This window comes from Lepisosteus platostomus, chromosome 12 (genome assembly GCF_059453375.1).
Source record: "Lepisosteus platostomus isolate fLepPlt1 chromosome 12, fLepPlt1.hap1, whole genome shotgun sequence".
Taxonomy (NCBI): Eukaryota; Metazoa; Chordata; class Actinopteri; order Semionotiformes; family Lepisosteidae; genus Lepisosteus; species Lepisosteus platostomus.
In genome coordinates this window covers 33769992-33786321 of record NC_142622.1, presented here as the reverse complement: position 1 = coordinate 33786321, position 16330 = coordinate 33769992, and the positions used below count along the sequence as shown (strand labels likewise).

Below are 16330 nucleotides of genomic sequence, written 5' to 3'. Positions count from 1 at the left end.
ACAAAGCTTACAATTAGCTTTGTATTCAGTAATGCTACTAAATACTACTACTACTGCTCTTTTAAGCTAACAAAAAATCTTTGCAGGTAGGTTTTGTGGACTATTGTTTTTCTCTTTAGCCAAATGTGTCCTTGTTTTTCCACTGAAGGCATTTGAATATTATGTTTCATGCAGTTAAGATGTGTCTTAGGTTTCAAGCGCATGGTCAGTGGCACAGTGTTGAGCTATACTGCAGGGCACAGCATTATACAGCAGAGTATTGATGCCTCAGTTCCTGGAGAGAGCATTTAACTGTAAATTATTAAATCTGAGACAGATTGTTTAATTAAATCTGGAAGTGGTGGATATTTTTATTATCTGAGGAAACTTTTCCTCAGAAACCTAGATAACCAATAAGGTATTTATTAATAGACAGTGAAGAAAGACATTTCACTAGTTAAGCTGTGGACATCGTAAGCCACAACCTGTTTCTGGTTTAATAACGGTATACTCTGTACCTCACCAGGGTGAGAACTAGAGCACATTTCCTTTAGTGATTTAAAAGCATTTCCTGCTGACGGGAAGAACTGGAGCATATTCAAGAGATGATGTGCTGCTTTTTTCAGTCATAAAATTGAAACAGTGTCTGCTTTTTGTGTTGTAGGAGCCCCAGTACTATTTGTAAAACGTTCTCATAGTGACAGAATTAACAGAATAATAGCAAGTATTGCAAGCTTTTCTAAATAAAAAACAATGCAATGATATTATCTCATGAGTAATTCCAGGATAAAATATAAATCAATTGACAGTTTTTTTTAAATAGTGTTATTTCAGTTGTGAAAAATCAAGTCTTCACTTTGCATGATCAGGGGTAATGTCATAAAGCCAAGACGGTAATAGATCATTGCAGCTGTGATTTCAGGAACACTACGTTTTAATAGAGTAATTTTATTATGCTTATTTTGTTGCATTGACAAACTGATGGAACAGTGGCATGTAAAATTTATTAAGGGCTCTGATCTTAACACTTCGGTGATTCATGAACCTGTGCACATTGATGGGATGGGCAAGTGCTGTGATGGTTAATACTGCTAGCTCACAGTGCTGCATTTGACTCTAGATTGTGATGCAGGTTTGGGGGGTTCTGCTTGTTCTTCCCATGCATCTTTTGCTGGATGATTTGGATTCCTCCTATCTTTTGAAAACATGCTGGCTGGTTAACTCCCTTCTGACTGGTGTACCTCATGGTTCTGTCCTGGGTCCCCTCATGGTCTCTTTCAAAACCTGTTCCCTGAGATGTCTCCATCCCTTTCCGTGGCCTTTTATAATACTTTTAGGCTGCTGATATTCAAATCTTCCTCTCTTTTCCTCCCTCTGATACTCACGTCTCCTGTTGGAAGCACCTCCTTTTATTCCCTTTTTCTCTTCCTTGATGAGTCTGAACCTGATCACTCTCGATCCCTCTCTTAAATGCCCCGAGTACCTTTCTTCTCTGGTAAGCCCCTGCCATTTCTTCTTAAGCAACATTAACAGAATCGGCCCCTTCTTTACCAACAATTCTGTACAACTCATTATCCAGGCCCCATTAATGTTCCACCAATATTCCATTCTGTCTGGTTTTCCTGCCAATAAAATGCACTTTCTTCAACTGAACTGGATTTTTTATAGCTCAAACTTCATATTTCTCTATTGAATCAGACCCTCTGATGTTGCAGTATCATGTCCAGTGCCCTGTTGTTTCTGGAATAGGCTGCAGGTTGCTGTAACCTTCCTGAGCAATAAGAGACTTTCTGAAAGGGCAGGACTGGATGCAGTATCTAAGCAGTACTGCTTGCATTGTGAAAAGAGAAAGAAAGTAATGACGGCAATGTTATCTCTATCTGCTGTTTCTGGATTAATCCTGTACAGACTTGACTCATTCATGCCACCAGCCAACCGGGACAGTGAGATTTGTGTTTTGCTGTTGTACTGTTAGACAAGTGCTTTTATTTTTTACTTATTTTTAGTACGGCTTTTAATTTGCTGTGTCATTTCCACATTGTCTTTGCCTAGACTAAAACAGCAGAGTTGCACTTGAAATATAGTCTCTGTAAGCATGAATTTGCAAAATCAGTTAAAAGATAGATGGTTGTCCTTAATTGTAGCTGCTAATTGTTTTTGTACCCAACCAGTTTTGGAAACACATTTTATTTTGTGTCTCATATAACGGCAACAACGTCTGTACTTATGTGGGGAGGATGTAGAAGGGCAGAGAGTCTCTTTAACATCTCAGACCCAACCAGTCATTTGTCATTTGACATTTGTCATGCATTTGTCATCATTGAAAGCCTACAGATCAGAGTGAGCCAGTGACATAACCAACCCAGGCTGTGCTGAATGAAATCCATCCAAAATCCGAAATCAAGATCTTTCAGTCCTGTAAATAGTAATAAAATTGTCCAATGTGCATTGTACTGTATTATGGGGAAATCATCTCTAGTATCTCTTTTACTTGCTTAACATAGGTAAAAAAAACTCTCGATTTTCTTTTAGCTGTTTGAACTGTAATTAAGTTTAAATGTTCCGTTTATTTTTGTTTTGCCATGTGTCAAGTACAGAAAGTAGATAATTTAGAAATCATTATTAGAAGATTATTATAAAATAGGAATCATGTGCGGGGTGTATAGACTAAATTATTTTTTCTTTCATATAGTAAACATTATTAATCATTAATTCTCTTTATGACCTCTAAATGAAGATGAATGGAATGATATTTAAAGAGCTGCACAAATATTTGGAGTCGTAGTATCCAGTTCTCTTCATTTCTTACTGTGTTACTATTTCCATTATCCTAATTTGCACCTCTCCGATTTAGACGGGGTGAGTGCTTTGTTTCATTGTTTAATAAAAGCAAAATCCTAGAATTTAACATCCACTTCTGTGTGTACTTTGTGGCATGCTGAGGAATAAGCTGATTAAGAGGTACAAGAAGTAGATTTCTTTTAGCGTTTTGATCCTTGGATACGTTTCATCTTAAAAATAGCACACCATATAAGTGTTTTAATACTGAGTCTTGGAACTCTTAGCACTTTGAGCTGTGATTCCCTAATAACATTTGAGCCACAATATCAAGCAAGAGATGGCAAGAATTATTTCATTAGATGATGTAATTAATGAATTCATAGCTGCTGAATCACACAGTTATGTTGTGTTTGATGTAGCCACAGACCACCTTCACATAAACGTTTAAGAAACTTTACTAATGAGACATGGCCTTTCATCTCATCTTGCTCTTATGTTTCCTACTGCCTTATTTCTCCAAGGATGTTGTCCAGCTGTTTCTAGAAGAATTGCAGGTATTGTGCTTCAGCAATACACAGTAGTTGTAGTTTGGTCCAGACCCCTTAAATTCCTTTGTCTAATGAAGTGCTTCTGATTTTAGTGCTCTTTCCTTTCACTTGTGTCTTCAGGTCCATATTCACTATCCACATACTATAGTAAACAGTCAGGATCTGTTCTGAACATTTTTCTAAAAATATAGCAGGCGATACTTTGGTCTCGGGAAAGATGAGGGGTAGGATTACAGTATGGGTTATGATTAGGATCATCATGAATACCTGTTTATCCGTTATATTATGGAATAAATATATTTCTGGAAAAATGTTATTATACCATGGCTACAAGGTACTCTGGCTACATCCAGTAAGTCTACATTCAAATAGATTATCAAATCTGTAACGTCAATCTGTGAAGTTCTACAACAGCTGGTGTTTGTGCAGCAGAGCTTTTGTATTGCATTTTCCATACTTAGCCTATTTTTTGTTTCCTGTCTGCCTAAAAAAAAAATCTAATATTGTTCTCAGATTCTATTAAAAATGAATCAAGTTTTTGGAGTTTGATACATTTTTAGAAAAGCAGGGTTAAACCTTCCGGAGGTCAAAGTGCAGTAACTTCAAAGCATTGTGAGGCCTGGCAAAGATTGAAATATTATCATAAGGATGGCATCATTACAGCTGGGTAGATGAAATGAGTTCAGAACATTTCATACCACATTTAATAAACACTGTAACACTCGATTTTTTTACCTTTTTAGAATTAACTTTTTAAAATTCAGCTTTACTACTTATTGTCACGTTCTGTCACGTTCTGTCCTCGTCTACGTCCTATGTAATTTCTGGTGCATCGTGTATATCCGAGGAAATGGATCTGCTTTCTGGTTGTCCTTTTCCTCATCATTTAATATCCTTGCACAGTTCAGGATGCTTGACCTTCCCCTGTGCTGAAAGCACAGCTATGAGCATATGATTATGACGAATATTATTACAATGATTAGGCAGAATAGCCTAGTTAATCTCCTATGGGTTTTCTAAATACCTACCCGAATGATGGGACTGTACAACTCGAGATTCACACTTATTCATTCAATGACTTCATTTCTTGCTTTTAATGAATGTGGAGAGAGCATATAAGAACACGAGTAACAAACAAGGTAACAAAAAAGGCTACAAAAGAGAGGAGATTTTTTGACTCATCTGCATCTTTTGAATTTTTAATGGATAACAGTCTCATCCATCTTTGTCTTGGAAAGAAACCAGTATGCCTATACAGCTGTGAGCATGATGAATACTCCAAAATTTTTAGTATAACTCATTCTAGGGTTATATTACTGACCTCTGTGCATCCATGCACTATAGAGGGTTAATATCTCTGTAGGGTATTTTGAACTGAGCTGGATATTTCACATTCTTTTTCTTCCCACAGTATATACAGAGAAAAAATAGAATCCTGAGCGGATAATCATGTTTTTATATTCCTACTTACAGTAGATCACCTTTCAAATAGAAAAAGCCTATATACTATGGTAGCCTATATGCATTAAAGTGTAAGCACATTCACACAGTAGTCACCTCAATTGCGGAATGATGAATTAAATTTGATGTATGGTTGTTACAAATGCACGCCTCTCCTGTCGCGTTTAAAATGCCTTTGGTGAAATTGCGAAACGCTGTTGCGACAAGCCATAAGTATTCCAACGCTATTTATATCTTTTGTATCATGTGACCGGTTTTCACTCATTGTTTCCAGGTTGGAACAGAATATCTTCTTTTGTTGTTTGGACTGAAGCCACAAAGCAAAAAGGGGTTTCTGCTCGAAAGAAAATAAAACATTGTATATCGCTCCTGCCTTTATTTAGCTAAATAATGGAAAAGGAAGCAGGATTAAACATTGATGTATTGTTCATTGGAGAATTAAACTGTGGGTTTATAGTCTTAAGGAGCTGTCAGATAAATGGAGTGTCATTTATTGTTGCAGTTATACAGGTGCAGTCAGATTATGCTCCGCTTGTCCCATATGAAGATACTAGATTGTTTTTCATCTCGTTTATTTTAGTAGAGAACTTTCATTGCCCACACTTTTAACTGCTGTGATGGCATAAGTACGCAACTATATGGGTTGACCTGCTAAATCTGGAGCCAGTAAAACAGATGGTGAGGAGGTAGTCTCCTCTGAGCAGTAGTTCTGGTGGTGTGAATTCAGTGTTCATGGAGAATTTGAACTACTTACAGTAATGAAGTTCATTGCTCGGGATGACTCAATGGAAATAAAAATGCACAGCAGATACGGGTAATGTTTGTGCTTCTTAAAATCCCTTTTGTCTTAGCTTTGCTTATACTGTATTACCATTGAATCTGCCTGTATGCTGAATGTTTCCAATGATGCGATTAGGACAGTATCGATCATTTCTTCCCTTTTCTAATGCCTGAGTGAGCTGAACTGGAAACTGCTGGGGGAGGTGTCTGCTTTTTGTGAATTGAGAAGTAAAACTCTCATGTTACCTTCATGAATTATTGAGCCGTTACTCTGCAGACTTCAGCCCATATTCCAACAAGGTCTAATTGTTTCTGTGCTTGTTTTGCCATTCCTAATGATACTCCTATTAATTTGTCCAGAGTTTGATATTCACCATGCTTGGCACCGGGACTGTTATTGTCATGCTCCCTGTACCCTTGATTAACATGAAGGTTTTTGAAGAGAGCATGTGGCCTCTTCACTGGAATGCGGAGATAAAATACGGTGTGTGTGCTGTCTGTTTTGGCTTTCATCAGATCTCTTCATACAATTTGTATTGCTGCTTGTAAATGCAAAAGCCAAAAATGCCATTCATGCAGGACATCCCAAAAATATCAATGAATTGAAATAGTTCTATAAAAACAAATACCCTCAGATTGCTGTTCAGGACTGATTAGCAATTTGGTCGAGGTCACTGCTGCTAAAGGAAGTTCCGTTACTGAGTCTAAAGGTTCACATACCTTTTCCAGCATAAACTGAGTGTCTGAGTAATGTGTTCAATATAGATGAGAAAATGTATGATTGTGTTTTATTTGTTTAATCAGATTGTGTTTATCTGTTGTTTTGACTAAGATGAAGATCAGATCGCACTTTAGGAGCTATTAATGCAAGAATACAGATTCCGAAAGGCTCACACATTTTTTCACACACCTGTATTAATCAAGAACATACAGTTCACCAATGACATGCCATTCCACCTAACTAGCTTGTTTGCTTTTTAAATAGCTAATTGTACAGAGGATCTCAGACAGCTATATCTTGAAAGCCTTTGAGGAATCTGATTATTTCAGTCGGGTTCCTTCGTAGTCTTCACTGTTCAGGATTTAAAAAAAGCATATTCCTTTGAGCCTTAAAATAGATCTGGTTGCTCTTCTCTATACTGATTCCAGATCAGAAATATATTTTTTTTTTTTATTGTGGTGACTATAGTTGAACACAATATTCTATTACCAGTACATTTTTACAATGTACAATTTTAATATTATATATTTTTTATTAGATCTTGCACGATTAACTTCATATCCTAATACTATTATCCTTTTTATGGATTCCTCACATCCAGAAAATGGAAATATCTACACAGATGCCTAAGTATTTATCTTCCATTGCTTTTCCAAGCTCCGTCTTTTACCATTTTAGATTTACAATTCATTTTTGCTGTTTGCATTTGACACATCTATGTTAAAAGTCATTTGCTAAATGCAGACCAAGTCTTTAATTACTTGTTTTTTGGATTTCACAGCTTTTGCAGTATCAAAATCTTCCAAAACCTTCAGTCTTTCGAAATCTATCATCTTTCAGCTTGACTCGTTTCCTGATTATACCAGAATCTTTGATACACACTAGGAAGAACAGTGCTTGCAATGCAGATCACTGTGGTACTACACATAATAACACCTCCATTTATGTGTATTCAGTTCTCTTCTCTTTAGTCTCAGGGATTATTCCAGATACAGTACATGCATTCCATTGAATGCCTACTGCCTGCAATTTGAGAATTAATCTTTTATGAGGAACTTTATGAAAGGCTTCTTCTCATAATAAGATATTGTTTTAATCCATGTTGCTTGATTAAGAACTATTGCAAGCTAAACAAGACCTTGGAATCCACACTGACTATCTCCTAGAATCCTACTGCATAATGGATGTTATTCTAGTTTATTTTAGGCTACAACTATATCTGTGGAATGATCATTAAATGGAACTAGTATATGATCAATTTTGAAATGTAAAAAAAAGAACAAATACATTTTGACATGTAATGGTATTTAAGCATGGCTGAATTAATTTCTTAATTTAATTTAATTTCTTAATTAATTTCTTTGCCAATCCTGCCAGTTGTCCTGCCAATCAAAATGGGGGCATAATTCTCTCACTACCTTCACTAATGTATAGGGTGCTTATTTGGTTAAAGTCCAGTGTATTGATTGTATAAATCATGCAAATGAAACAAGCATAGTCCCCTTCAGGGGGACTGAATTGTATGCTGTATTAGGCTCATCTTCCTGTAATTATCTTAAGTGTGCGTTGAAAATAAATAATCATTATTACCTAAGCAGTTACACCTTAAAATTATTAAAATGAGATTAGTCTGTTAACTAGGCACAGAGAGAAAAACTGGAAGCCAGAAGACAATTCTGGTGTATTTGCAAAGTTTTTGTTACAATAAAATTTAAATCTGTGTTAGAGGGTGATGCTTCAAAATGTGTCACATATCTTTAACTGGGTTAGTTTCTTTGGGATAAGCAATTCTCAAAAGTGAAAAGTTCCTTTATAGTTGTCAGTTAAATTAAGCAAGATTATACGATGGAGTAGTTCCAAATCTGTTTCAACTTGACTAATATTTTCACTGCTGTTCAGTGTTTTTGAATTATGTGTCATTGTGGATGGTATCCAAGGTCAAGCATGATTTATAGGTTGTTCATCATAAGATGTTTTGGAGGTCATAGCCGTGCACTTAATGTTTTATTTGAAGCTGTTTATCTGCCTTATGGATTCTTGTCGAACGGAGAATATGTTTGAAAATAAAACATTATATTATTGTCTCATATTTAAAGCCTTAAAAGGTTGTCCTTTAGGGGTTAATTCGAAAAATAAATTGTAGGCTCCCTGTTAGATTGTAATTAAGGATTTACGGTGCTCTACGGGTGCTGTTCAGAATATTGAATTAGTATCATGTTTAATAGACACATTTTTATTTTTTCACTGGTTGTGTTCCATTTTAGACTTTTTTCTTTGTCAGAAACCTGACAACCTATTTTTCACAGGTAGACAATAAAATAGGTTGGTGTAAATTACCAGGGCACCCAGATGGCTCAATTAGTAAAGGTGCTAACTTGGAGCACTGTGCATCTGTGTGCCAAGCCTGGGCTTTTTAGTTGGATAGAAAGGACTTGGTAGTGTTGCAAAGGACTTCTGGGCTCAAAACATGTAGCAAATGATTAAGATGTGCAGGTCTTTATTCTCTCTGTGTGTTAAAGGAAGAGGATTGATTAAAAAAATTGGGAATCTCAATTTGGGTGGCTATAAAATAGAAAACTGAACTCTCCATTAATGGTTCCCTGCTACAGTATTTTTGTATTAATGCATACCGTATGAGCTCCCTATAATGAGAAGCATTGCAAATGTACAGATCAGGAGGGGGTCAGGAAAAAACTAGAGGTGAAAATAAAATGTCTTTATATGTACTGTACAGCGGCAATTTAAACAAAATGAGCAAATGCTGCATGGTGGTTATCACTGCTGCCTCACAGCTCTTGGATCCTGGGTTTGAGCTGAACCTAAGCTCGTTCTATGTGGAGTTTGCATGTTGTCCCTGTTTTTGTCCGTGCTCTGCTGGATAGGTTAATCAGTGTCTGCCCTCTGCTGCTGGGATAAACTTCAGGTTGCTGCAATCCTTATTAGGAGTGTACAGCTTTTTAACGATAGATGGAAATAAATATTTGCATAGTAGATATTTAAATGGAAACAGCAACAGGATGTCCAGAGAGAAGGCAAATGTTGAACATTAAGGCAAATCTTTAAGTGAAGAGGCTGCAGGTGTCCTCTGAGCCTGATTAATCAGCTGCTGTCAGGATTCTGACTAGCTAATACAAGAAGCTTTAATTAGTGTATTGAGAGGTATTTAGGTACTATCAATACATTATATATTGGAGAACATTAAGTATTGTGTTCCAGTTTCTGGTATAAGGTAAAGATAAACTCTTGTTCAATCAAAACTTTTAAGTCTTCCTCACTTTGAGATAAAAAAAAATCTGTTTATTTATGCAAAGGAAGGGATTGCTAAGGACTTCACTTAAGCAGTATAGAATAAGGCACGTACATTATTCCTTCTACATGTATTCCTTTTAAAATGCCAATACTGATTTTGTTTTCTGCAAATCTACTTTGGGATCACCAGCTTTATTTTTGGTTGGCAGGAGACTTGTCCAGCTGTGCGCGTTTGCCTCTGCTTGGGGAATCCTGATCAAAATTAGGTAATGCACTCCGGCTCAGCTGTCCTAGTATTCGAAGTGATTTTCATTAACGTTACAGTATTACAATGTAGTTTAGGGGTTAGCACTTCTACTGTTTATCTGCATGCCTAATATATTCATGTTTTGTATTAATTTTATTCATGGTCTGTATAGTGTGGTGTAATTAATGGGATATCAAACTGGAATTTATCTAGGTATATTCGATATGTAATACAGATCATATTTGTTGCACCAGCTGGCTGTGGTACTCTTTTTCAATAGCCAAACTGCTGTACAGAAGACCATGTGTTCATAATCATTCCAGAAAATCTTTAGTTTACAGTTTTTTTTTTAGTTTGGCACAGAGAGAGGACCATTCAGCTCCATTTTATCTTACACAGTGTATCAGGGCCCAGAGAAGCAAGCCAGGACTTCCAGCTTAACAAATGCTGCATTATTTTTCAATTGTCAGAATGGAGGCTGTTTACTCTGTTTATTCAGTACCAAGAGACTGGATCAAGGGCATTCAGATTTCCATTTTGTTTTGCTTGCTTCTGCATTTTGTAACTTAATCTGAAGGAATTCAGCATCAGATGAGATCCATCAGGTAAATCTGAGCTTTTTTTTCCCCCCAAAGACGTCAAACATTGAAGCAAGTCCTTTTAATCAAGTCACAGATGAAGAATAACTGCTTTTTTGGCAGAATTTATTTTTCAGAATCAGTCCCTTATACTTGTAATATACTATATTACATTCTCAATGGTTGACAATAATGAGTGACCATATCTTGAGTTGTCTTGCTCTCCAATCCGTCATGTTCAATTGAAACAAGGGCATTTCACACATATTTCCAGTAACCACAGAACAGTTTTTTAGCACTTTAATTCTGAGACATTCTCCTACTTAACATATTGCCATTCTTCAAGGACAAACTAATACAATTCTTTTTTTTTATTGAAGATCCTAAAGAGGAAAAATGAAATTGTCCAATTTTTATTTCTGATATCCAGCATACTATAAAGTTTCTACCCTTATGTTTTAGGTGATTAAAAATGATGAAAAGCAAATATAATACTATACAATTCATATGCACTACTGTACAGTTAGTGTTTTTCCTACAAGAGGGGCATAGTCTTTATGAAGCCAAAATATAAAAACTTTAAATTTAGGATTCCTCTGAAACAAGACTTATTCAAAAGTATAAATAATGCTTTATTTTACCCAGTGTTGAAACCTAATGTACTTGAAGGTTTGGTTATAATATGCTTTGTCCCAACTGCTTTTTTATGTTATTACAATCTATAAATATCAGATCTTTCATCTGAATCCAGGTTAGTCTTGAAAAAAGCCTGCTTACAATAATGTGAACAGCAGCTACAGCATTGCATTGATTGATAAGGATATGTTTGATTTGTTTTTTGATTGTACTGATGTTTTTAGATATCAGATTATTTCTTGAGGGCAAATAAAACTTTTAAAAAAGGTGTGGTATCCTCATTCAAGTAATGTAAAACGCCAAAGTATTTTTGTGAGACTACAGCTACAGCAAATGTTAAAAGCAGTACTAAGTCTTGGCCACACCCTGGAAAAATCGATGTAATGTTGGAATGAAAATAATGGTGCAACATATTTATGCTACTTTTCCGTTTGGAACTTTTTGAATCATTCTTGACAGATGGTATATGTCTACTCTATCTTCTGTCTTTAAACATTTGACTAAAAAATCTCTATCCTGTAGGCTATTTTCTCTTTTGTCGTGTTGAAAGTAGTGTTTTGCAAAGCAGGCACATTGTCTAATTATGAATCATTAAAACAAATCTGACTCTTGGTCTACTAGTTACAGATACTCTAGTTGTCCTTGATTTCAGTCTGGTTGGAAAGACATTTTTCACACTGGTGCTTTGTTAAAAAATGAACAGGAACATTGCAGAAAGCAGTTTGGAAGTCTATAGGTCTATAGAAACCCTGTCCAGTTCTGACTGACGTGGGCCAGTGTGTCTGCAATTTTTTCTGGGTCTTCTTAAAGCACCTACAGCTAATGAGCTTGGAAAAGTTGGGAAATAGGTCCAGTTAACCCAATGGAGAGATAATATACATTGGTAAAAGCTGTATTGAAATTGAATACTGCTGATACAGTGACCTTTCATGGATAAGAAGTCTAGGAGATCTGTCTGTACATATTCCAAGAAGGAATGAAGTGAATTGAAATATTCTAAAATCTGTCAATAAAGACACATACACTTCACATTCCAAAGCATGTTTTAATATCCAATTTACTGTAAAGCAATTGCTATATGTGCGTGATGAAGAAGTTAAACTGCCTAAAACCACAGGGGAGAAACCACAGTGCCTTCCCAGAGGTTATTTTCTCAAGATAAACAAGAACAATTTCCTCAGTCTGTCTTACCTTGTGTGTCCATGCCACATTGATTTTAAATTTAACATGTTCCCTTGTTTTCTTCAGTCTGAGGATTTTGGGTTTCTCAGATTATGCTCTGATTATTGTTTTGGATTAGTCTGTGCCTTTGTACTATGAAGTTTCAGTATCAGATTTAACTTATTTCCTTAGTTATTAAAGCCAGATGTTTGAGTTTTTGTTGCTGCATCATCCTAGGTCCTTCTGCGTAACAATGATGTCGGTCTGGCAATGCACATACAGTATGACATGGTGTTGTGTGGTTAGGTGATTATATGTTGATTGGTTTTGTGTACTTAGAAAAGCAGAAAAACTGTTGTTTGACACTACGCTTTTGACAAATGTACGTACGTCGCTATCCATGTCCTCTTAGGTTATTCCATTCTTTTTTTTACAGGACATGTAAAGTAAGTTATTATGATTTTGTCTAACTTGTTAATCCTATCTGTGAAATGCAATTTTGTTTTGAAAATTTATTGTGGAGGAAGAGCTAACAGGATATATATATACTGGCTTCAGGCAGTGTGTTTGAATGATCTGTGCCTGTAGTGTTAGATCATTGTTATAAGTGCTGAAGGGTACAGTATGATAATTTACTGGAATGAAGATAACTGTAATACATGTACAATGATTTCCTGTAAATTCCCACATTTGATGTAAGAGTTAAATGCTTTTAACTTTCATTTTTTTCCGTCTTTCCTTTTAATTCCATTAGTTTGTTTTGTTCTATTTCTGGAAGACAATAATGTTGTTGGGAACATTTGACTGTTTCTTCTATTTTTTTCTTCAGATTAATTCTAGTATTGTGAAATCCGTGTTCTGTTGGGATGATTGTTCGATTTCACCCTCTTACACTCTCTCTGCTCTTCTGACTTCTGTAGCTCTAACCAGAAAGATTTTCACAAATCAGGTGATCCAGGCCGTAAAGTCAAACAACTTCATTCTTTTTAATAATTAATAATTCTTATCTTGGTCATAAGGTTAGAATAAACTAGCCACGTAACGCTATTGCTTCAGGCAGTGACCATGTCTTGAGTTGTCTTGCTCTCCAATGCGTCATGTTCAATTGAAACAACATATTATTTCCAGTTACCACAGAACATCCTTTTAGCACTTATACAGTTTTAAAACCTATACAGTGTAAGTGAAGGGGCATAAAAATGACAATGTTGTTGTACATTAGCAAATCATTCTCTGTCTGCCCTTTGTACATCCTGGTGCGGTGGCTAAGGCGGTGTGGTGGCTCTGTGGCTAAGTATCTGCCCCTGTGGCTGGAAGGTTGCTGGTTTGTATCCCGTGGCTGGCAGAGGAATCCTACACTGTTGGGCCCCTGAGCAAGGCTCTTAACCCCAACTGCTCCAGGGGCGCCGTATAAATGGCTGACCCTGCACTCTGACCCCCACTCTGTCTGTGTGTCTCATGGAGAGCAAGTTGGGGTATGCGAAAAGACAAATTCCTAATACAAGAAATTGTATATGGCCAATAAAGTGATCTTATCTTATTATCCTAATGCTAGATACATGAGTACTTACGTATTCTTAGTTTCTATCAAGGTCTTTGTTGCTCATGTTGAGTTAGTACCTTTTTTAAAACTTAAATCAAGGGTGTGCAAATGCCTGCCAGACTTTGTATTCTTTTAATTTTGAATTGCACAGGTAGCAAAGTTGAGTGAGAAGAATGTTCGTTGGCGAATTCCTTTGTCTTTGTCGCTTTCCTTTATTGCACAGTAAGATTGATCTTTTTGAAAAATGGCAGCATGGTGTCACACAGAAAATATTTCAGTTCATGAAATTTGTTTGGGCTGTGTAGAGATGAGGTTTTGTAAAAAAGAAAAGAAAAACGTAGGCCCTCCCTTTTGGGGTTTTCTTCGGCAGTATGTCTACCTGTAAACCAACTACAATGAAGCTCTCTTTGTTTCCTTTGTTTACCTGTAGACTTGGATGAAAGCGAATCGCTCTTCAGTGTGAAGATCATCTTGCTGCCCGTGGCAAGCCTTCCACTCAGCTGCCATGCCACCACCGGCTGACATAGTGAAGGTGGCCATTGAGTGGCCTGGGGCCTTCCCCAAGCTCATGGAAATCGACCAGGTGAGAGAACTGGGGGGCGTTAATTTGCATGTTCATTTATTTTCATGAACAAAATCTTGCATAGCCTGTGGCATGCTGGGAAGCTGTGATGTCATCAGTGTGGGCCGGGCACAGAGGAAGGGATTGAGGAGACAGTGTTGTTGTTGCCGAGCCACCTCTCAAACACCAGGCAAATATACAGTAGATTAAAACAAAGACTAGGCTGGTCTGTACTTGGTTGGGGTCTTTCAGACCTATTTGAAAAATCTAGGGCACTCATTGTAATGTTTTGACCTTCTAGTCATAGGAACATTTACTTTTTTAAAAACTGCATTTATATAATTGCCTATTTTTTATCATCTCCAGATGAAGAGGTGTTTTGACTTATTTTAAGCATTTGACTAATTTTTATGGGCCATCATATCTGTTTCTTGGCTTTGGTAAAAGAACAGAATTTGTCTCACGTTCTTTGCTCTATTTGCTTATCGATGTCAAGTCAATACTTTGTCTTAATTCATTTTAATATAATTCCATTGGTCTGCACCTCACTATTCCTGGATGTACATTTAATTCATAACTGAAATCTGAGTTGTTTTTTGTCATCAGTGATTGATAGTTTTATAGTGCAGGGGGTATTTCTTTGTTTTATCATCATGTTTATTATTATGTCCCATTAAAATAATTACATTAGTAACTCAATTATTTGAGGATCCCTCTAAGCCGAAGCCTGCACAGTTAAGCATTCGACATTGCGATCTCCTTTTTAACAAAATATCTGGAAGCTCATTTTGAGATGACAAAGATATTGTTCAATATGCAGTATTATAAATACTTACAGTGGGCTAATCATTCTGTTCAAACGTATATTGTAGGTGTTTCTTTGGATTGTGCCTTGCAGACAACAACATTTGCTACTTAACTTATGTATTATTAAAATTGCAACAGGAATATTAATGATGTATAATTAAGCCTTGTGGGAATGTTGTTTTTTCCTTCACAGTGTTTTTTCCTTCATCCCTTTTTTAATACATGTAAAAAATGCAAAATATGTGATCTAGTAGAACTTTTGTAGTTTCGAAGTGAGCTTTTTTTTGTTGCCAGTCAGTTTTTTTTTTTTGACAGCTTCTTTAGCTTGCCTATCATTACAGCCTTCAGGCAACTATCTGTGTGGTCAAAAATATCCCCATTGCTACTCCCTGCTGTTTGGCTTTCTGAAAAGCTTTTGAGATTTCAAGGGGAACCAGAGAATCAGCAGTCTAGTGTTTTCCCTCTGTTCTTGCACTCTTAGTGGCATCAAAAAGGATGTCCTTTCTCAGAAGTCATCTACAGTTCCAGTTTATTCGCTGAAGGGGCTCTCTGTTTTCAGAAGCCTTTTTTTTCTTTCTATTGCTCATACATCAGAATCAAAATAGGTGTCAAGTGCAAGTTGTTGAATGCCTCCATTTTCTTTAAACGTAAAGGGCTACAGGGTAATTTGAGTGGTGCAGTCTCCTCAGTAATTAAAGCAACTTTGCCTTAAACATTGGGTACAGCTAACTTTGGGCTGTTTTTCTCTCTACAGAAAAAGCCCCTATCATCTATTATAAAAGAAGTGTGCGATGGGTGAGTAATTTATGGGGTTCCATCTTTTTGTTATTTAATAAATAGGTCGCGGTTTTTGACAAAGTTTATTTTTTCTTTTCAATATTATCCAGCTAGGGATGCTGTTAATAAACCCGTGGTACTGTATACACTGTAGATATTTTTTTCAATACAGATTGTTGCACTTCTGAAACTTTAAAAGGAACTGGGTCTGTACGATATCTGTGCAATTTTAAGAATGTATGACCTGTTATAATGATTATATTGTACAACACTATACACGATATACTAGACAAGGTTTATAAGCCTGGTAACTCACAAACCTCAAGACACTTGGAACAATTTCATTTTAAACCCTTAGTCAGGTAATTTGTGAAATTATTAACAAATGTAGCTCTCAGAGATCACTCAGCACTTAATGTCTTAATTGAAGGTGTCCATGCTTTTAAAACTTGAGGATTTACTGTGTCCTGTAAGAGTTGCTGGACTGTGGCTGTCCAGGA

The 16330-nt window shown here is 36.3% G+C and overlaps 1 protein-coding gene across 9 annotated transcripts in view; it reads left to right on the top strand.

Annotated features, from left to right (window-relative positions):
• Positions 1-16330, top strand: part of elmo1 (engulfment and cell motility 1 (ced-12 homolog, C. elegans)) — a 160004-nt gene that overhangs the window by 25402 nt on the left and 118272 nt on the right. For 7 of the 9 annotated variants that reach the window (XM_088601706.1, XM_088601702.1, XM_088601709.1 and 4 more), the window contains exons 2-3: positions 14115-14267; positions 15808-15848. In XM_088601706.1, coding sequence (XP_088457832.1) covers positions 14190-14267; positions 15808-15848 — 119 coding nt within the window. In that variant the 5' untranslated portion in view covers positions 14115-14189. Of the gene's footprint in view, positions 1-9728; positions 9786-14114; positions 14268-15807; positions 15849-16330 lie in introns of all 9 variants that reach the window. The other 2 variants (XM_088601703.1, XM_088601704.1) reach the window with 1 other exon arrangement.